The sequence below is a fragment of the Falco rusticolus genome, chromosome 1 (assembly GCF_015220075.1).
Source record: "Falco rusticolus isolate bFalRus1 chromosome 1, bFalRus1.pri, whole genome shotgun sequence".
Lineage (NCBI taxonomy): Eukaryota > Metazoa > Chordata > Aves > Falconiformes > Falconidae > Falco > Falco rusticolus.
In genome coordinates, this window is record NC_051187.1 from 79870400 (window position 1) to 79893214 (window position 22815).

General features: G+C 38.4%; 1 protein-coding gene across 1 annotated transcript in view; it reads left to right on the plus strand.

Moving 5' to 3' along the window:
• Positions 1-11969, plus strand: part of POLN (DNA polymerase nu) — a 112823-nt gene extending 100854 nt beyond the window's left edge. Inside the window, exons 26-27 of the mRNA XM_037386486.1 lie at positions 8699-8760; positions 11620-11969. Coding sequence (XP_037242383.1) covers positions 8699-8760; positions 11620-11688 — 131 coding nt within the window. The 3' untranslated portion in view covers positions 11689-11969. The remainder of the gene's footprint in view (positions 1-8698; positions 8761-11619) is intronic.
• The last annotated feature ends 10846 nt before the right edge of the window (positions 11970-22815 follow it).

The window sequence follows — 22815 nt, forward strand, 5'->3', positions numbered from 1 at the left end:
TCTTATCAAGAAAACTGTTCCCTCATGTAATATGTGAATCCTGTAAAGCTAAATAATAATACTTTCTCCGGCGTTTCAGAGGGTTTTAGAAGGAAATAAACCAGCTTAAAAAGAATGGCTTGGAAAGTAACTTCCTAAATACTTATTAGTGGGGCCTGTTACATAAAGAAGTGTGAAATTCTTAATGTAAGAATGTAACATCCTGTAATTTCTAAGTTAGTTTACTGCTTTTTTTATATTAAAAGAACTTTATGATGGAACTTTCAAGGTTAAGGGTTAGTAAAAGTGCCTGCCTACATTTTTATCCTCTCATCTGGCTTACTTCCAGGCATTATTTCCTAAGCCAGAGTTTGTCTCAGCATCTGGTACAAATTTAGCTAGCAAACGAGGGCGCATAGGAAGCTGTTAGGTCTCTTCTCCAATAAGTAGTGGATTTATTGCTGTAGGTACCAAATGTTTATTCACAAACTTTGGTCTAGTTTGAAGCCCAACAATGCCTTTGGCTAAAACAATTAGCATGCTGTCACGAATATTTTAACAGAACCAATACAAGAAATATCTTCCATTATAAACTAAGCATCTAAGAAAAAATTAATTGCACCTTCCTGTGTTGCATTCATTTAAACAGTACATTTTGCCATATTAGTCTCATTTCATCACTGATCCCTCTTGTGGGTATTAGTTCATAATGAGAACATTAAACCTCCATCTAATCAAAACAAAGAACCTGAGAAATATTTAAGTTCAATATATTAGGGGCATTATAATGAATTAGGTTAATATATTAACATTTGAACTCTAAAACAGCAGTTCAAATCTGGTTTAAATTAAAAAAAACTGTACAATTTATGAGAGATTGCAGTATCTACTCAGAAAAGGCCAATGTCTAAAAGTGCCAATTTCAGAGTTAGTAGCATGTTGAATAAGATCTACAAGACAGCATAGAAGAATCTTTATTATCTTATTTTAAATCAATTTGCATTAAGTATAGAGCTAATATTATACCCAAAAGATAAAAATTATTCATGGTTGCTTACACATACAGAAAATCACAGATGCTGCCCTCATTGGGTCAAATTCTGATCTCTGCCACTAGTATGAATTTGTAGTAAATTCAACAGAATCAATACTTTGCCAGTATAATGGAAAAAAACTCTAGCCATTGTGTGAATAACAGTAATAAATTATCCCACTATAAAAACATGATGACTAGAGGCTTTTTTCAGAAAACACAAAAAGAGTCCAGTTGAAATACTCAAATGTGTCTGCTCTACACACCACTATAATTAGATGGCATACCTCCATGTTTAGCTGCAGTGTGCAGAAAAAACATAACTGTAAATTCCTTCTTCTGCTTCAAAGCTATCACCATGTAATTGAAGTTGCTAAGATGACCTTTAGGAAATGGACCTGGGCAGTCTAGAGGTCTGAAAAATCTTGGAAATCATCTTTGCACTTAACATAGACTGCCAAGCTTGAGTGTTCAAGATGGAATTCCACTTTCAATCTGCTGACTGAAGATTGATTTTTAGGTTTGTCTCTACTTTGCCCTAAGAGGCAAAGAAAAAAAGAAAATTCTGCATTACAGTAACTTTCAGATACACTCACCTCAGAAGAGTGATACCACTTTTCTTAACACTAACTTAACAGTCTTTTTCTTAACACTAAAGACCAACCCAAGACATTAATTTCCTTCTTGATTTCTTCATTCATTTATTTCCTTCCCCTTTATTCATCACTGGTGAGGTGAAACCTGGAGTACTGCATCCAGTTCTGGGCCTCCCCAGTATAAGAGAGACATGAACAGACCAGAGAAAGTCCAATGAAGGGCCACAAAGGTGATGAAGGGACTGGGGCATTTCTTCTATGAAGAAAGGCTGCAGACTGGGACTGTTCAGCCTGGAGACAAGAAGGCTAGGGGGGGTCTTATTAAGGTATATACATACCTGAAGGAAGGGGGCATAGAGGACAGAGCCAGGATCTTTCCAGTGGTGCCCCGTGACAGGACCGTAGGCAACGGGCACAACTGAAACACAGGAGGTTCCTTCTTTTCCTTATGAGTGTGATTGAGCACTGGCACAGGTTGCCCAAAGGGTTTGGAGAGTCTCTGTCCTTGGAGATACGCAAAAGCTGTCTGGACACGGTCCTGGGCAACTGGTTCTAGGTGGCCCTTCTTAAGCAGTGAGGTTGGGCCAGATGACCTCCAGAGGTCCCTTCCAACCTCAGCCATCCTGTGATTCTGTGTTTTGTAAACGGTTCTGCTACTGGCCACAGAACTAATCCAGGTTATCTTAAAAGTGACTGAATCTTGCTCTTTCTTCAGTGTCATTAACGAGGATTTTGCTTGATCTGAATAGGCAGAGAAAGGGTGCATCTGCACTAGCATGTAACTTCCAGTCAGAAGGATGTTGATGAAGCAGATCTCCCTATTGTCCCCAGTCCATGGTGTGAACAGTTTTGGTTCACATCACAGAGCAGTCTGAGAGCGGTTGACCTAGATTCCTTTCAGATGAAACTAAATAGGAAGACTCCTTTCTCCTAGTCTTTTCCAATTATTTCAGGAGCTGCTAGCTGAGGTAACAGATTAGGTATGTGAGTTTTAAACCAAAGGAGTGTCAGTAGGATGTATGCTCCTAATTCACTTCAGTGCTTTGAAATGCCAAATATGTTTTTTATCCCTTTATCCAAAGTTTTTTTTTTTTAGGTCCTTACTCTTCTTACCTTCATTTGCCAATATTCTTTAGCTGTCAGCTTTGTCTTTACATATCTAATGAGCTTTTGTCCATTCACAAACTTTAAATTACAGAATCTGCTGACTTGCAGTTTCCAGCCTGCAGCTTAATGATCCAGAAAGAAATCTCAGTTGTACGCTCACAAAGCTTGGTAAAGATGTGGACTTAAAGCTAAAGAGTAGTATTTGATGGCTTTAATGGACTACAGTTCAGTGCTGTGTTAGTCTCTTGCATTTAGTGTGATCCAACAAGCAATGGCCTACTATTCTGATACTGCATTCTGATTCTGGTCATGCTTCTGGTCTACTTTTTCAGGAAAGCAAAAACAAATACATGTGTCTCAGTTTTCTTATTTGCAGAATGGATATGAAATCTTAAAATAGATTTATAAATGAAGAAAATAAAAGTAAATAGATTATTTAAATTAGATTGCAGCACAGAACATAAGCTTCTCGGCAGCATTTCCCTTATGGAAGTGTCTGTTTTGTATTGTTTTACAACATGAAAATGTCTATTTGCTTCCAAGACTCTCTGGAGTGGAGGCTGAGAATTGTCGCAAGGCAATCATAATGCTGGTGCTTTCTCTATTCCTGCTTAGGACTTCCTAAGCCACAATAAGAATTTTCAGCACTTTTCAGTATACAGAAATCCAGTTTATAGTGCATCTAATAATCTGTGCCCAACAGATGATTTTGAATCTTTTAAATTTGATGAACAAGGGGCAAGCAATAAGATGTTCTTTTTTTCTAATATCTACTTTTGCACAAAATACTGCATGTAACTTAAGCTACACATTATCTTAGTTTCAGAAGAATACCTTCTTCAAACAGAATCCATCATCCACAGTTTTATAGTATGCATACAGTTCACTCTGCATGGACAAGGCAAAACATCATTTATTTATAACAAGGCTCTGAATGTCCAAGCTTTGACATTTTTTGGAACACAGTAAAGCATGTACTACTCTAAATTGTGTGATTTTCAACAAAAAACGTGGCATATTATTTGCCTCTATTCTCTGTTTAGGGCAAGAACAAGACAGCAAAAGAGCGTTTTACAAATCCTCATTTTCTGTTAGAGGGTGCCTGGAAAGATCAAAACAAAACATTTGGCAGAAATTGGTTCAATTTTGGCAGAAGACTGTCAGCTTTACCATCAATAATCTGCTTGGTTTCTAGCCAGCTTGCCTGTCTGGTTTCCTCACATTCTGAGCTCTCCAGCAGCCCAGGAAGCAGAAAGGCAGATGATATTTTGGGAATGCCAAAAACTGGCCTCTTGGATCTGAGAGGGCTCAGCATCTCTGAGTTCTGAAGTCTGTGTAATCAGGTAGACAGACTGTCCCCAGATCAAACTGTGAGTCTGTCTAGGGACACTGGAAGAGTGCTCAGGAATTGCTGCAGAATCCAATTTTTCATTTTCTGGAGGCTATTTCTGAGACTACCTCTCCACGCTCTAGTTAAAACGCCTCTTTGCCCTTGGATTATTGTGAATGTATTACTGCTAAAAGGGGGAGCACACTTTGAGGTAAAGAAATGCAGATTTTTTTATTTTTTTTTTACAGTACAGAGATACTTATAGTAACAACTGCAAGATTTGGCTTCTGATGTGTATTCCATATATACCTGGTCAATTTGAAAGGTGAACTTTGCCAGTGATGATTACTGTGCGTTGTTCCCTGTCACTGTGCTTGCTTGATTGCATACATTAGTGGGAAAATTAAATCAAAGATACGTGGTACTTGAAATAACATATTTTGTAGAAATATGTGCATTCACTACTTTGTATTCAATTTCACAGTGCATTAAGGCAATTTTTAAAGGTGTTTTTTTCTAACTAACTTATAATCATACATTATTGATGGAATTAAAGAAGTTAGTTTCTGCACCTGTTCTTACATTTGCCACATATGTAAAACATATAGTTTTAAACTATTCTTCTGGTATTTTACCAGATATAAAATATTTCAGCTGAAATACTTTAAATGTAAGAACACTAAAAGAAGCAGTCTAAGAAAAAAAATCAAAAAAACTAAGCCTAATTATTTTGATATGAAGATCAGTTAAGATTATGACTACCTAAAGAACAGTATCTTAGATTTTTTAAAAATCTGTCAATATGAATTTGACTCATATACAAATTTTTGACTCATGTACAAATTCCATGAAATTTCATTTTGTTCTGCTACAATTTCCCACTTAACGGGTACTGAGGCAGTTGCATAAAAAAGTGCACATGTTCAAAAGGGGACTCAAGTAACAGAAGGACAAAAGAATGAACTAGTCATCACAAGTTAGTGACATTTTCTGTCCTCTGAGCTGCCTTTTTCTAACTTGAAAAACACTGGTGCATAAACTAAAGATGCCTCCAGATAGCTTTCCATTTGCAAAAATCCCTATCCCATAGATCATATGTCTGGCCAGCTTTGACATGCTTCTGGAGTCATAATTTCATAGGTGAGTGAGCTTGAAAAATGTCTTCAGTTCAATAGGGATAAATAAGCTTTTGTTCCACAGCAGGCATGCATGTCTTTTCTTTGTTCCTACTCACAACACTTTCAATACGCATATTTATTCTGGCCAGTCTCAAGAAAATCTAATATATGTTAAAACATATGTTAAAATTTCAGCTCCTTTATGATCTCTTCACTTCGCTGTCACTAGTTTTATTTTATACATAGTATTTTAACATAACATACTTAGCACTTACAAAGCATTCCAGGATGAGTATAATCAACAAATCTCATAATTGCTGACTATGGATTTTGAGACAGAAGTTGCAAAGGTTGGGAGAACAGCATTTTACAGATTGCGGTATATGGCTGGCTGCAAAGGAACATTTGAAAATTAATAATTTATGTGCCCTAGATTTACTAGATTCTTGACTGAACAGAAATAATCATTATCCCCAAAGCCTCCAATATAAATCTTAGAAAAGAAGCAAAAAATTAAGAGTGGTAGAGACAGATCTCTCTAAACATTGTGGTCACTTTTGTTAGTGACCACACTGTGTAATGTATATGAGATAAAGAAGATACAGTTGTGTATGTCTGGATTGTTTATTTTGAGCCTTGAGAAAGACATTTTCAAGGTGATGTGAGAGAGTAGCAGGAGAATCAGATATTATATACATAGGTCTGAAAGGAACCTCTCCTGCAATTACATACCACCATGGCATATGGTCTCTTTTATAAATGATCATCTCCGTACAAAAAATTATTCCACTGGGAGACTGTTCCAGAGTTTCATCTCTCCGAAATCTAGAACTTTAAATTTCCAGCCAAAAATGTATTCAACCAACTTACCTATTTATTTTTGTGCAAAGACTGTTATTTAATTTAAATGCTTCCTTCTTCACTGTGTACTGTCTTAGCAGACTACTGAACAGGAATGGTATTCTAGCTTTTCTTGATATTTCTGCTATCATATATTTATTATTTCATTCAAAATCTGTTGTAAAGTAGATGTAGGCAAATCTTTTGGATGCTTGCAAAGGTGTGATTTCAAAAGGCTGAAATGCAGGCAAAACAGCTTCAGATTTCTTGAAATGAATGGCTTTATTATGCCACTGGCTAAACAGTGGGAAGAGATGGAGAAGTCAGGGTGACAATGAGAAAGAGAACATGGAACTGAACTGACACAGAAAAAAGCAATGTACAAAATGGAGCAAACCCATAGAGAGATTTTTAATGGGTTGTCAAAATGAATGAGGAACCATTAAGTTTGTTCACTGATGTGGCCACTTTAATATGAGCTTTTTAAAATTAAGAGTAGTTAAGAATGCAGCAGAATTCTGATTGTGCCAGATGCCTTAAAGTGAAAACTGTGTGAACCAAGAGAGACAAGTGTTGCAATCATTGCTGCCACCATGAATCCCCTTTTAGGGATAAAAGTTATATGGGAGAGAACTGGTCAAGTTCAGTGGTCTAGAGAACCAGGGGGAAACTGGTCTAACTCAGTGCATATGCAGACAGCATCCTTTATCATACCGCTCACAGCTTTCAATCCATAAGTAGATGCTGCTAACTCATGTTCCATCTTTTGTTGTCTATTGGAGCTCTTTTTGTCAAAAAGTCATATTCCTTCTGTTGCCCTGATACTCTATTGCTGTTTATTTGTCTAACAGCTCAAAAAATAGTAAATTGTACAGAGCTGAGTGTGCCCTTCCTAAGTGCCTTGGTGCGACATACAGAGCTGAGTGATTCTGCATGAGAAGTGAAGAATCCAGATGTTAACGCTCTCACAAAAGCTTTGTGCGGTCGTAGCCTGGTAGGGAGCTTACCGATGGAAAAAATGTTTACCCAGGGACTGACTGGCAATCCACTTAGCCTTCTGAAGGCATGCCACCTGGTTGGAATGCCCTGACGTCTGCTGCATTGCTGACCTCCTGGAGCTGGCAGCTTGTTTAAATTCAGAGTGGGCTTCTCAAGACGGAGACAGTCCAACATTTCTCTATTAATAGCTATGTCGACTTGGACTGGATTTTACATGGATAATTACTTGGGTCAGCGCTTCCCCTTTCACAGTCTGTGGTTGCAGTTTTTGTTTCTGCTTTCCAAAACTGATGTTACGTTCTACACTGGACCATAAACTACCTCAAATCCAACATGAAGCAAATATATAGGTATAGCTGTACACAGATGTGTCAACAAATGTCTCTGTTTCCTCAGCTTTGACACTTCAGCCACTGATCTTTTGTGTTACTACATAATTTGGACTTCATGGACAATCTTATGACAGCTCATTAGCATGGAAGTCAGAGTGAGCCAGCATGGTCTGAGCACCCCACTTCTGTTCAGGCAGGAGCTAGCTATCCTTAACATCATCAAGCCAGCCTCAGCGTCACAGATGTAACACAAAATATTGCAGACTACTTTTCATTGCTGGCATCATTAGAAAAGGTTTTGGCAGCAGCGGGAGCAGCAACCATACACAGCTGCTTAAGAGTTCTTGTCGCTCCTTTGCATCTAACATCAGCTGCAAAAGAACTGTGATGTGCATTGAGGGATAACTTCAAAGAAACCTTCCAAGTAATCATGTGGGTTTCGGTCTAGCAGTTACCACCACATATTGCATAGTTCTCAGTTCTGTGGGGCACATGATGACATGTATTATTTAGTCAACCGTTCTGTCAGAGCTGTGGAAATTGCTTTATAACTTTTGTTCTCAGGCTGCCGGGTATTCCTATTTCACTTTCGCTAGCCAAAAGTTACTTCTCTTTTTAGATGCTGTTTATCCATTGATTCTCTTTTTGATTTTTATTAGAACAATATTGTGTTGCGGTAGCGATCTTTCTCAAGCAAAACACTAATTGGCATGACCAAGGATGACAAATATGATCCCAAATGATTGATTTGGAATAATTATAGATGCATTTTCACAATAATAGTGAGCATAGTGTTATGACATGATGAGTTGTTAAGTTACATAAATCATAATGAAGTTTAATTATTTGGATTCTTGATAGCTCCACTGTCCCACAGGGAGGAGTTTTTTACATTTGGTTCTGATCCTTTTACTTTGAAGAGTAATATTTTAGACAGTTCAGACTTCTAGTATTTTTTTCCTAGCTTTTTTTTTTTTTTTAGATTAAGTTTTATGGCTGCACAAGAAAATTGAAATACATAAAATGTAACCAAACATATAAGTACTGAACTTGAAAGCTGAAAAATAGAGCACTCAGACATGCTGTACCTCTATTTAGAACACATTAGTGCTGTATTTATGGGATATGTAAGTTAAATACTTCTTTGAATTTCACCCTACACCCTAAAAATCAATTTAAAATAAGAAATTGAACCTTCCACAAGACATTAAATTTAACTTTAAAAGAATCTCAAAAAATATTATTTTTTTTTAATATAGAAATGCGGGTATTATATAACAGAATATAAAGTATGTAAATTTTTTTCCTCTATAAAAATTCTAACATGGAAAACAAAGCTGAAGGTTTCCAAATTTACCTTACAGCACTGGTAAAAAGAACAATGGAATCCCTGCAGCAAACCACAGCCTTGGAAGTGCCACTAAAGGTAGGGACAATTCTGAATTTCCATTACCATCTTAGGCATACTTAGCTTTGTATGTTATCTTCATATTAAGAATCTAGAGAACTATTTTCCCTTTCACTTCAATAGTTTCATTTTCATATTTGCTGGTAATTGATTTTTTAAACTATTATAAAAATTCTAAAAGAAAATAACTGGAAAAAACTCTCAGCTTCCATTTTGCAAAGTGTGATTGTTGTCTACTCCTTGTCTTAGCAATGTAGTATGGTAATTTAAAAATCTATTTTGTTTATTGCCATGAAATTTCAGTTGGGTGTGGTAGAGTGAGAAATATCTGCCTTTAAAGACTTTCTAAATGTCCCAAGCATTCATTACTGCTGAAAAATTATTGCAAAAGATCTTTCTTCAGTAATTTTCACTTAGAAAACTGGGTTTTTAACATTTTTTTGTGGATGCCTAATGCCTAAAGCAGACAAAATCATTGGCCACTGTTTAAAGTATAGGACATCATCTACCAGAACATTTGTAAAAACTGAGTAGATAGCTACACAGCTAATGTATCTATCTAGTTATTGGACCTCATTGTAATTATTTTGTAAAATAATTACATTTTTCTCTCTACAAGACTGGTACTCTTTACCCTAGCCTACTGCTCAGTTTTTGTTGTTTAATAAAAAATTATAGTTCCTGGGAATCCCTAAACTTATGGTTTCCAGTTTCCTGAGAAATGGAGTGCTTGCTGTTGCCAGACCAGTCATTCAGCAGTATTACTGAACAAAATTTGGAGGCAGAAAAAAGTTGATGCAGTTTGGTTTGGAAACGTACACGCTTGCACTAATGGAAACGGTTGAAAAAGAAAACTACGAGATAAGTTCTTGCTTATATTTCTTCCTCCAGATGTTCTATATCTATTTCAGCATCTCGGCCACTGTGTGAGGCTTTCTCTGGAGGTCTTACATATTTCTGGGTCCCTATGGAGTGCATCTTTCCCCAAAAAGTGAGGCTAATGAGGGGTATCTGAGATCAAAATTACTCTTTTTCCTTTCCACACTGGAATCCCCCCCTCGCTGTTCACTTAACCCGTGTAAGAACTTGTACTCCTGTTTAACAGATTTGGCCAAGTGAAACCTTTTGGCCATACTGGGATTATACGTTTCTTGCACTGATACTCCCAAGCTTTTAAACCGCATTTTTATAAGTTGCTTACATTATACACCTGTGCTTGCCTAGCTTCTTTTGTTACAAACTCCTTGAAAAAAGAAGTGAGACTGTTATTCACGGTGTGCTGTATCTAAATATTTTTAATGACAGTATCGGACACCTGGTAATCATGCTGCTGTAACATTCATTGAAATAATCAGATATGGTATTACTGACGGTATATAAAGTGAATAGCAATGCTGAAGTCCTTCCTTGATAGTTCTAGGAACGTTTTGGTGACTTTGTCAGAGGCAACATTGTTTATACTTTGCTTGAGGAAGTCATTGCCACGAAATAAAATATGAACAATTTAATAGGTTTCTAAGAAAGACAAATGTTTGCATGGTTAATGAGAGTGTTCATAGTTACATGGGCAGAATATCATTTTAGTGTTTATGTATTTCAGACTAACCATGAACTGGCAGAAGGTTTCAATGTCCTGTGGACAGAATGGGACACCATCTTAAAACACAGTTTCTTTCACCTCTGTCTGTCTACTGTCACACACTGACAAATTCATCTCGATGCATTAGCAAATGGATTCAATGTGGCATTCCTATAAGAACAGTAATTCTCTGTTAAACAACAGCTACCTTTTAACAGGTGAAAAGAAACACGTTCTTGGACAATAGGTAGCTGTCTGGGGTTTTCAAAGATTAGGACTTTCTAATAGGCACTAGAAGTATTTGGAGATAAGTGTTTCATTACCCTTGCTTTGGTTTCCTTTTCCTGAGCAAATTACTGTAGGAGTCATGACATACTTTTACTCCTACTGTAGGTGTATCATAAGGATACTCTAAGTGAATAGATCATGAATGTATTGATGGCAGAGGCCAGATAGACAACATGAAGTACCAACAGCTTGATCTCAGGGAAGAAATTGAGAGGGATCTTTAAAAAAAACCAAAAAAAATTCTGCATTTCTGTTCATGTTGTTTACCCTTCTATACAGTAAGAAAATGTCTTTAAGGGTTAGAAGTGTTGAAGATGAAAAGATTTTTGTGAAGTGCTCCTGCTCTCCTTCAGCACACTTGCTTCAGCTAAATATGTATTATGTGTTCTGTTAATATGAATATTATTTTTTAACATGGAGGAAAAATGTCACTAAAGTAGAGCACACACACAATCTTAATGGGAGAGATTTCTTTTTCTTCTTTGAGGAGAAGGTTGCTTTATCTTTGAAGTAGCTTCTTTTCCAAAATAGAGTCCTTGCTAATGAGGCAGCTTTCATGTCAGAACATCTACTGTGTAACAGAGCACCAGTAACTGCAAAACAAACTGAAATAAAACCAAAGCAACAACAAAAACACCCCAGAATTGGAAAAGTGGATGATAAAAAAACCCTAGTATCTTTATGCATTACTAACAAGGTTGCTGATTATAAACACTCTTGATTTTGTAGGTCTTTTGAGAAGTGTAGTAAGATGAATTTTACTTTAGCATGTTCCTTGCAATTCAGTAGCATGTATTTGCAATTTCAAAACTGAAGTTTAGTCTTAATTGTTAAGGTATTTTAATTAAAATTGTAATGATAATTAAGTATTAATAGATATGAGGGACATTTCATATTGGATAGGCATGTAGTCTAAAGCAGTATCAACATCCAAATGGAAAAGCAAAAATAGTAATCTTACTATATGTGATGTATTTGTTTGTTTAATTTTTATTTTTTTTTTCTGACAGGTTCCGTTGAAAGTGATTCTTACCACAGGGAAATCATGGGGGTGTATGACAGAATTGCAGGAGATGTAGAGCAGTCATCGGGGATGTTATTCAGTACCCATACACCTCATTGGCCTATGCTGATTCCTCACTGAATCACTAGGCAACAGCGCTGCTGGATCTTTCATAAGCACCTAATACTCTGCATGTGAATTTTTTTACTTCATTTTGTCTGTAGCCCTAGGCAACAGCAGTGAGATAAAACTGGTTTTTACCAGTTCATTGTGTTTCCTTTAGCCAAGGTAACCAGCAGGGAGCTGCTTTTGTTCAGAGCTAAATTACTACATGTAAGAAATGAAGCAAGACAACATTAACCCTTTGGGAACATGGCAAATATGTTTGAGTTAGATGGATGTTTAGACTTTAATGTTAAATATTTTCTGAAGAGCTTGTGTAAAAATACTTCTAATCTGGCACTATTTGAGCTGTACCAGCAAGTGCTTAACTGTTGTGTTCGGCTTATTTTATATTTTGTGAGTAGAAGGCTCAGTTTGCATCACATATTAATTGTTATGTTCCACAGACTTAAAAAAAGTTCTTTGGAAATGAAGAGTCTCCAACTTAATTTATATTTAGGATTTTGGAGCAAAACAGGTAAACAAAACTGGGTGCCTAAATGCATGAAAAATAACCAGATTGTTGTCAATCCAATTAATTTCAAACTCAGTTTATACACTGTAGCCTTAGCGTACTTTAGAGGAAGTAGTACAGATTTGCCTAATCTATTATTTTTATTACTGATGTAATGCTAAATATTGTTAAGATAAATTTGGGGATTCAGCCTTATACTTTTTAGTATTCAGGTTTCTACTTTAATGTTTGGATTTGTTACTGATATACGGGTTTTCTGTAGAATTTATTCTTTAAATGAGTTTGTTTCATAACATTACTGGTTGCCAAATTCTGCCTCCATGCTTGTGGAATATGAGACTGTCCTCCAAAAAAGTCTACTTGTTATTTAGAAGCTGAAGTCAAGCACAAAACTTTTAAGCAGTGTTCAGTATCTTTCAGCATGAGACCTCAAATTATCAAAGTAATATAATTTAAATTTTAAAAGTCTATTGTTACAGAGATTTTGCAGCAATTTAAAGTTGTATCATTAAACAATTCTACGTTGCACTTAAAAGCACTGAACTATTAAACATTGTTTTTCTTATGTTGCATATTAATAACATGTAACCTGCCAGCTCAAATGAGCCAGTCAGCTCTTAAAATTAGTTCTTAGCAGTGGTCATGCAAGCAAAGTCAGAACCTTCTACATATTAATTGGTAGTCAGCTGTTCAGTTGGGGGAGAGTCCAGCCTGCATGGCTGTGACACTGCACCAGGTCATGCGAGCAGAGGGTCTGATTCCACCTTTCCAACAGAGAAGAGATTGTACAAATTTTCTTCTGCTTTTTGCCATTTTCAAGCCTTCTGTGTTTGCAGTGGCATTGAATAAGTGTGAAATGTTCTACTCTCTCATCTGTTTCACTCCTCTTGAGGACCTGCTGTTTTCAGGGGGCCTGTACTAATTAAGCCTTGCTTCTCGAAGGCTACATTGCTAACCTTTCTACTATATGAAAGAAATCAACATTTCTGTACATTTCCCAGCTGATTTCAACTTTGTGTATGTTTCTTTGGATGCAGATAGAGAAGCGTATTTTTTCAAGGCCTGAGCAATACTAGGCATACCCTTCAGCCTACCAAAAACCAGAGACACATTTAAGGACATGGAGAATCTCGATCATGTCCAGTGAATTGACTTCTGTTCAAATATGAAGCTACAGAAATGCAGAGGTCACCATACAGAACAAATTTTCAAACACAGCCCGTCACAGAAGACTGCCAGTCACAGTTCCCCAGACACATGCACTTTGTATAGATCGTCATACAGTAGGCAAAGTTAATATTTTGTTCTCCTTGTGTTGCAGAGAAGAACTGCGAGCTCCTCTGGGCACCAGGTTTACGCCTTCTACTTTTACAACTTTTCTTTCTGGTTTTAAATTTACAAAGAGTCAGCTAACAAAAGGACGAGAACCAAGCAATAAGGGCATCGCTTTATCACATGTGACTGAGGGCTCATTCTGCATACACTGGTGTGAGAGCAAAAGGCAAACTGGCATAATTTTTAAGGATTGGTGATGACCAAGATCTCAAGACTTGGTGCAGTTTGTGTCCCCACAACTTACAGGATGAGTACCATGAATTCAGGTTATCTTTCCAGTGCTACAGATTCTTCAGTAAAGAAAATGTGTTTTCTTCTAATTGCAGCCTGTCAGTGAATTACCGTATATAGATTTCTGGCGTAGCTAGGTGAGGACCAGAGCTCTTTGGTGTACGTACAACCAGTATCTGCTGTACTATGAATTACAAATACTGTGACATGTTCTCTAATCTTTAGGTTCTGTTCTGCTTGGATAGCCAGGTGAGTATCTAGTCTTCTCTCTCTGCCCTGTGCTACTGTGTTAAGGTATAGATTCTGTGGATTATTAGATTTCTGAGACCTCTCTGAAATGCTTTGGCTTCAAAGTTCCTTAGTTTTTAACTCGTAAGATCCCAGATAATGAGAAGAATGCTGTGTCTTTGGGACAATTTCTTTTACTTCGCAATCCATTCCCACTGCCTTCCCAATATAGGTTTTGGGAACTGTTGGATTTTTTGAATTGTGGAATTGTAGAAGTAAGTATCTCTTTAGCATGGCAGTAATTTCCTTGAACAAGCTGGCTGAGATAAGGTAGTGTTTGCAATTCGTTTCCCAACAAGGTCCTCTGGACAAGGCATCAGTTTTACCACACTTGTGTGCTGATCTATATATAACTATAAAATGAAGGCAGTGCAGTTTTTCCAAACCCTAGACAAGCTACCCTAGAGCATGCCTGAATCTAAAGAGCCTTTATGGGAAAGCAAGGCCAGTCCTGACCACAAATTTCCTCTGAAATAAATACAGGTGAAAGTATTATGTATTTGAGGACTGCCAGGAATTCCTTTTGGGTGGCACAATAATTTCACACCAGAGGACTCAAGACCCTTATTATAATAAATGACCACCTTTTCAGGTTATTTTGGTTCTGCATGAAAAGGACTGTAAAACATGGATAAGCTGGAGCAGGAGCAATCATAAGAGCCCTTTTCAGTCCTTAAAAGTCTCAATTTGATCTCTAAAATTATTCCCTTTTTCTTACAACCTATGAAGAGGTACTGGGAGAGCAAGAAACAGATCTTCTCTTTAAGTGCAGAACCCTACAAAAGTACTGATACAATGAGTGTGGGAGATCACAGGATAGATGGGGAGAGGGGAATAGCTGGGTCTCCTTAGTTTCAGTTATCTTTTGTGGGCAGAAATTTCATTAATTGATTCTATGAACACAGTAATAACCCCTTTTGAACTGATTTGTGTCTTTGGGTTTTATTTCAGTTGTGTCTTTGGTGGCCTGAATCTTCCCTTAGAGCATCTGTAAATCTTTTCATTTCCCATGTGGCGTAGTAGGGAAGGAATACTATTTGAAAACACTTTAACTTGGTGTCTGTGAGAAGTGCAAGAGCACAGCTATTTTCTGGCACTTGCATAGGCATAGCATGGCAAATACATACCTGCTCAGGACTTGGATCTTTCAATGTCCACATACCACCATGGAATGGCAGGACTCTGATTTTGAATGTTGATCCAACTTGATAATAACCATAGTTCACATACTGGTCTCAGATTTGATGTGAGCAAGACATTTTAAATGTGAGGAGAGAAAAAAAACCCTCTCAGTTTTTGAAAACAGAGAGTAGATTGAGAGAATGAATCTGCTAGAGCATCCAGGACATCATTTGTTCTTGATAATAATCAAGAAAAAGCCCTTAAAAGTAAACTCATTTCATTTTGGGGAGTTGACAGAACCTGTTCCTGTCATTTTCTTATTTAATCTGATTTGAAAAGAGGACAAAGAATGGGTTGAAGGTTGTATTATGCCTTCCTGATACATTTCCTCAGTGGCCTAAAACATCTCTTCTCACTTCGCCATTAGAAGATCAGACTGGAAAAATCCTCGAGTAACCTGGTCTTGACCTCATAACCCACCTTACCTCCTGAGGTCCCATCCAGCCTGAATTTTCCTATGATCCCGTGTCATTCTTCAGCTGAACAACAGCAGTCATCTGGTTGAAAGACAAAGCAGAAATGCCTTTCAAATATTCTGCTGAACCGCATTAAAGTATACAGTGCCATACCAGAAGAAGCCCCAGAAATGTTTTGGGATTTCATTCCTCCTTCCCACCTGTGTTGCCTCATTCTCTGCCAGCATTTACTATATTCCCTGGCTCGCGGGCTCACTTTTGGCTGGCACACTTCCTTTTGGTCTTAGCAGGTTGTCAGAAACATTCAAGGCATGGAAAGGAATCAGTTCTTATTTCTGCCGTTCTGCAATAGTTTTAGTGGGCAGGTTGTCTCTGGGATTTAAAATAAGTTTCAGTCATGTCCTGTCTTTGCCTTCCAGGGAAACTTCCCCAGCCTGATTGGCTCATCTCTACTGAAACCAGCAGCCTACACTCAGCGGGTTCTCTTGAGACATCTTTGAAGTGTGCTTCTACCACCCATTTTTTGTAAGACCTTTTCATGTTACCAAATGTGTCTTTATTACTCATTGTAAGTCCAGGCAATTTGTTATCCTCTCTGCTTGTGTTTTGAATTCTGGAGGTCCAGCTTCCAGCCAATGTTTACATATTTTTGGTGCATTTTCCCATGTCACCTTTTCCATTCAAGGCTAATTAGTTGGATAGTTTTTAGATCCTTTCTTCCTCAGCTCTTGCTGTCTACCCTGATTATTTAATCCATATCCAACCTTTCCCCTGTACTTCACAGATACTGTTATTACTGATAGTAAAACTCTCACTATTAATTGTCCACAAGTTAAAAAAAAAGTTGGTTATCTTTCTATCTCTAACTCTCAACTTGCTTCCTTCTACCATTAGGCACGGCATTTATGCATTTATGGCATTTTGGAGACTTTTCTGGCAAACTATATTTTTACTGTAGTTGTTCATTTCAGGATCCATTTTTTCATGGTATGGTATGAAAAATTTACTGCGGAAATTCTCTCTCTCCCCCCCCCCCCCCCCCCCCCCCTTCATTTTTTGGCAGATTCATCTGCTGTGCGCACTGAATTTCTCACTTCTAATTATTCAAAAGTGTCATGCATCAGATTACAATCCCATTTCCAATTTTTGTGTTAAGTAGAGAGCTATACTTACAGGCTCCAGAGAATCAGCCTCCATCCTCCCCATACGTGGCTGCTGCCTGTTAACATTGCATTTCTGTACAGAATTGGCTGAGGCAAAATTAAATATCTCCCTGGATTACCTTGGCCTCTTTGCACTGATCCATTAGTCCACATCCAGCTGAGACCCAAAATTAGTTAATTGCTGATTTATCCTAAATGTCTTGTTGGTATCTGGTTAGGTGAAGAAGACAAGTCTTCTCAGGACTTCTGCCAGAATTTTTTTTCCCTCTCTATTTAACTCTAAGCTGTGCCCCAAAGCCAGCTCAGACTGACGATTGACTCTAAAATGCATGTGAAGGACACCTATAAGAACTTAATTTCTTCACAATGAATAAATTCTGCAGCAGTTTAAAAGCTGGGCCACCCTACTTGCCTGCCAGCAATTCCAGTCTTTATTTATCTTCCCATCCATTCATTTGAACTGTGATGTTAAATTAAATAAGCTTCCCAGGAAGGTTTTCCTTTAAATATAATGAGCTTTTGTAACACATGAGCTGGGAGAAGTCAACATCTTCCCTTGGGGCCCCTGTAGGTCACAGATTAGGTTAAAAAAGTGTTGTAAATGTTGGGCTTTAGTCAAATTCTCTGGCCATGTTGTGCTGCTTCTGATACTATGGCTTGCGATAGATTTGATTTTTCTTTTGGAGCTGAATTTTTTTAGTCCTTTCACTTCTCATATGTGACCTAAACCTTAACCTTCTCCTGGCATTCTCCGTATCCCTTAACACCTTCCATTTTCTCTTAATCAGGTTTGTAGTCACTTCTTTAATTTGTCTTATCCCTCCAGTCTGGGCCATTAATTCTTCAGACATTTATAACTGCACAATAGAACAAATATTTATCTGATAATGAGTCATCTCTTTCTTTTCTGGGAGCTTCTGAGTCTTGTTTATATTGCTTTTGTAGAATTTAAATCTTGCTTTAAATCCTTCTGGCCAACAGGTTTATAATTCAAAAGGATTTTAACACAGTGGAGTAATAGTATGAAATGAATAAAAAGAAGTGATTCAGTGACGGTGAGTGCAAAGCTTCACACATAAGCAAAACCAATTAGCTACCTGAATGTAGGCAACATATTTCCCAAAATATAGGGAACAGCTAGTTAGGTATCAATTTCAGCAAAAGACCTGGGGATTTGTAGTTGTTTGCATAGCGATTAAGAATAGTATAATCAATCCCTCTGCTCACTTCAGCCCCATCAAGGGCTCAGCTGAATGCTCTGCCCTATTTTCTGAGCTACATTTCAGAAAAGATGTGGAGCAACAGGAATCCATAGGAGAGCAACAAGAATGATCAGAGCTATACACAATATCACCTATGAGGAAAGACTAAAAAGAATTTAAGTCATTTAACCTTGAGAAGCCTGAGGAAAGATCTAAAAGTCATCCAGTATGAAATGGGCTGTCATAAAGATGGTAATAAACTGCTCTACAGGTCCCTCGGAGATAGAATGAGAAGATAGGGACTTACATTTCAGCAAGGTATAACTAGGGAAGATGTTAGGCAAGCCTTTCAATGGAATGCTAGTAATAATTAAGCATCAATGGACTTGAATAGAGCTTTTGGATCTTTATTACTGTATATTACTTTACATTTCTAGAACAGCATAGACAAATCTGTGTCACAATATACTTATGATTAGTTGATCCTGCTTCAGGACAGGGACACTGGCTGAGCAGCCCACTGGGATCCTTTCCAACTCTAGTTCTGGCTTCTGGGGTTAAGGCCTCGGGAGCAGTACACATAGCACCAGGAAAGGTGCCATTTGATCTTCAATGTCACCAGCAAATGGGACCCTCAGTTTAGATCTCTAATGCAAAATGATGGTCCTTCCAGTACATTACTTGTTCTGGACAGGCTCTGTACTAAGTAAACAGAAATCTAGCTCCCTGCCATACCCATCTCTGAAGATGGCCTTGCTTTGAGCTGGCGATTGGAGTAGGTGACCACCAGAGAGCCTTACCAACCTCAGTTAGTCTGTGAGTGTAAGTAACCACCAGTAGCAGGCCTGCAGCACCCGGCTTTCCTGCTGAGTTATTCCCAGCTAGAAACCAGCCTGGTCCAGCTCTGCAGTCTACCTGGGTGGGTGTCAGGTTCTAATTTGCATCAGGGAAAGAATCCGCAATTCAATTTTTTTAATCACTGGAGTTTTACCGAGACAGAGAAACTGGAGTTTTCTGATGGAGTCTGTTTCAACCAGTGCAGATGGATTTTTCTTCATAGACTAAAATTATGGCTAAGGGTTTTCTTCTGACCCACCATTGGCCTTCTTGTTGTTTTGATCAAGCAAAAAGTAAAAATAGTAGTGTTCAAGATCTCCAGACCTCTCTTTGCTTTTTCCCCTTCCTCCCTGCACATCTCCCTACTTGCCAGTGACTGTTCATTGCCAATTCCTTATGGATAACGTGTTACAGGAATCACTGCAGCAATGTGTTGCTGAGCAGACTTTATTGGGACTTTGGAAATGGGTTACATCGCGATCAAAAAGCTTTTGGACAGGATGGGTGGTCACTGGATGAGGACTGGTGAGAGGAGTCCCTTCCACAAGTCTCAAGGAGGCATCTTCAGCTGGGTAAGGTGAAACTCTCAGAGACACTCGCCGTTGAAACTTTTACCTGTGTCTTTTGTATGTGACTTGCTGTTCAGCTGGTTGAGGTTTTGACATGTTCCCTTACCCAGTGTCACCCTTTTTATACATAACATCATAAACTATATGGTTGTTTAAATACAACCAAGTACAAATTAAGGTTTTTTCCCTAGAAACAAGTTACAAGGTCAGCAAGTCATAAAGACAGAAAAAGCACTATTCCTGGGTTGATTTGCAGACAATTTCTTAAGACTGGGCAGGGAGCAAAGTTCGCGATCATCAGTCTTCCATTAGAAATTGCTGGGCTTCTTTCAACACTGGGCAGCACCTTGATGTCTTAAAATATTATTTCCCTGTATCCCAATATGTTTAAGGTACATGATTATGACTTTAGACGTTATTTTTTCCCCCTGCTTCACTTTTGAGAAAAACACACCTCTGCAACCTGCAAGCTCAAATTACAAAATGGGCATAAAGGCTCATAGCACCAAATGCAACACGTGGTGCATCTAGTAGAACTCATAACATCACTGTGAGGCATCTGCATGTTGGGGTTTTTTCTCTTTTCAGCCAGAAACAATGAACTTTTTCTGTCTGAAGACCCTATTCAGAACTATTGCTGTCACTTCATTTGGGAGCTTGGAAATAGCAAAACTACATACCTGTGACTTAGTCAAAGGTGAGCATGAGGATGGATCCTTTGAAAAACCATCAGGACCTGACAGGCGCAATCTGAAATGTATTAGCTTTTGCTTTCTTTCTGTGCAATACAGTGCACTTTACACTTTCCGTTGGCCAAAAGCTGCATTTGTGTCTCCCGCCCCAGACCCAGCACTCCCATTTCCTGCTCATGCATTTGGTGTGTTCATCCTTGCCACGCACAGAGCTATTCCAGTTGTAAATGACCCACTGAGCTGGTCAATTTATCTTTGCTTATCTAGAAGTCTAGCTTGGGTCAAATGAATGAATGACTCCTCTTTTTATCAGCTGTTAATAGCAGGATTACTGAGCATTACTCAGTCTGGCAGGAGTAGCAGGAGCTGGTAGACTGTTAGTGTCGTGCAGCATTTTTGGGATCAGATATGCACTCAGCACTCCATAAAATGCCTAAGACCTATCCCATGTTTGCCAGCCCTCTGAATACCTAGGGGGCCTGCACAAAAATTCTGCACAGGGAAGTGTGATTGATTCTGCCCCTCTGGGATTTGAGTGCTGCCTTCTGGGATTCACCTCCTTAGGACAGATTTTCACAGCTTTTCGTTCTAACACTGAGGAGGCGGTTCCTTTGTTCAAAAGGCAGCCAGAGCAATGAGTGTTGCTGCTGCTCCTGTCCTTTTACCTACAAAGTGTAGGAAACCTTTCTCCCTGAAAGGCTTTCAACATCCATCATCCACAGGAGTGTGTGAACCACCAGATTACAGGATGTTCTGCTGAGGAGCTTTCTGTTCTCCCTCTTGGGGCTGGCCACTGTATATGAAGTAATCAATATTTGCCCTGCCAGAGAGAGCTCAGAAAAAAATAAAAGGAAGGAAAGAAAAAAAAAAGGGGGCGGGGGGAAAGGAAAGAAAAAAAAGAATAGAGCATGACTGTCCAGCCTCCAAGTTACTGTATCCCACAAAGAGCCTAGACTGTCTCCAGTCTGGGGAATGCTTCATGCTTCACGGCTTTAAACATGTCATTGTATGTAATCAGAACAAAGCAGCATTAACTCTGTTGTGTAATTGCCCATAGGTACAACCAACTGAAATGCATGTCTTTTGGCCTTAAGCTGGAAGGCTTTTTCCTTTTAATATCACTCCTGCATTATGCATCCTCCATGTCCTTCTTCATGCTCCACAGAAATGGTACAGAGACAGGGTGCACTCTCCTGTCCCTGCTACTCCTCCGTCATCTTCCGACCCATGAGTGAGCATTTAAGCTATTTTTGTGTGATCTTTTGGTCTTACAACTAAATTCTAACTTCCTTATATTTCACTTCTTTCAATAAATTATTTTAAGAGTAGGTGTTATTCACTCCCCATCCCATTCCACCTCCTGCTCATTTTTGCTCGTTGATGCTTCTGTACCTAACAGTTGCCAATGACATTTTGTATTTCTTAGCCCAAGGACATTCTTTCCCCAGCAACAGCAAAGTGTATACTTGGGGTTTTTTTTCCAAATCTGCCAGCTTAAAGTATTGTCCTGTTTGTGATGCAGTTAAACACATTAGTAATAGTGAGGAAACTGTGGAATTTAAATCCTTTTACGGCCTCACATTGTAGACTAAGTGTTTAATCCCTAGGTATTTCCTTTCCCTGCCTCAGAGAAATGGAGAAGCAAACCATCATGTTGCCTGGTTCATAAAGCTATTTGACTAAGTCAGTTTTTAAAATGCTTCTTGATATGCAGTTGAACAAAGTGGGTTCCCTTCCTCAAAGACAAATGATGTGAGAGCATCCAGCTGGTAAAACAGAGGCTAAAGGAAACCTCATGGAAAACCTCAACTCAGAAAGCATGAAAATGTTGCAAAGAAGTCTGTGTCTTTCTGCTTCCCACAATTAAGCAGCAGAAAGGTTTTGAACCCTTTGGTACTGATAACTTTGAACTTGGACATCAGTGCAGAGTTCCAAAGTCTCAAGCCTACTTTGTAGCTTTAGTGTCTGCAAGAGGTTTAGAGAAGAACCACAATGTACAATTTACAGCAGCCTTCCCAATGTGTATCTTGAAGTGCATCACGATTTCTTGCCTGATGTTGTTTGAAATTTCATCTCAGCCATCAGGTCTGTATATCACTACTTACTGCTTAAAGGTCAAGGCATTCCTGCTCACTATGTATGTTGGGATAGACCTTGATTTTTCCTTACAGAGAACCAAGGTTTTCAGATCAATTCCTTGCGCAATGATTGAGCGATCCTCTCATTCCATCAGGGTGTGTCACAGGACTGTGAAAATGCAGCCTCTGGGCAGTCAGGGCACAAGTATGAAGCTATTACCGAGGCAGGCTGTATCAAATAGGTTTTATGGGAAATGGTCTTGCATTTCTTGTTTCCCTTAAGACTCTGATATGCCTCATCTCTAAAGACTGGTTTTGGAGTCGCCTGCACTGAACACGACCTTTGACAGTCCGTCCCACAGGACTTCAGTGCCAGAACCAAACAGATTCTTCATCTGTAAACTCAGTGATGACTGGAAATTGAACCGACCCATTGGAAGATCTGGACCTGTAATAATTGGAATAGTTTTCAGGCAGAAGTCATAAATAGGTGTTATTAGACCGAGCAGGATGGATAAAATGCTTGGCATTTACAAGTATAGATGTCTAATCCTAGTAGTACTCCCAGAAATA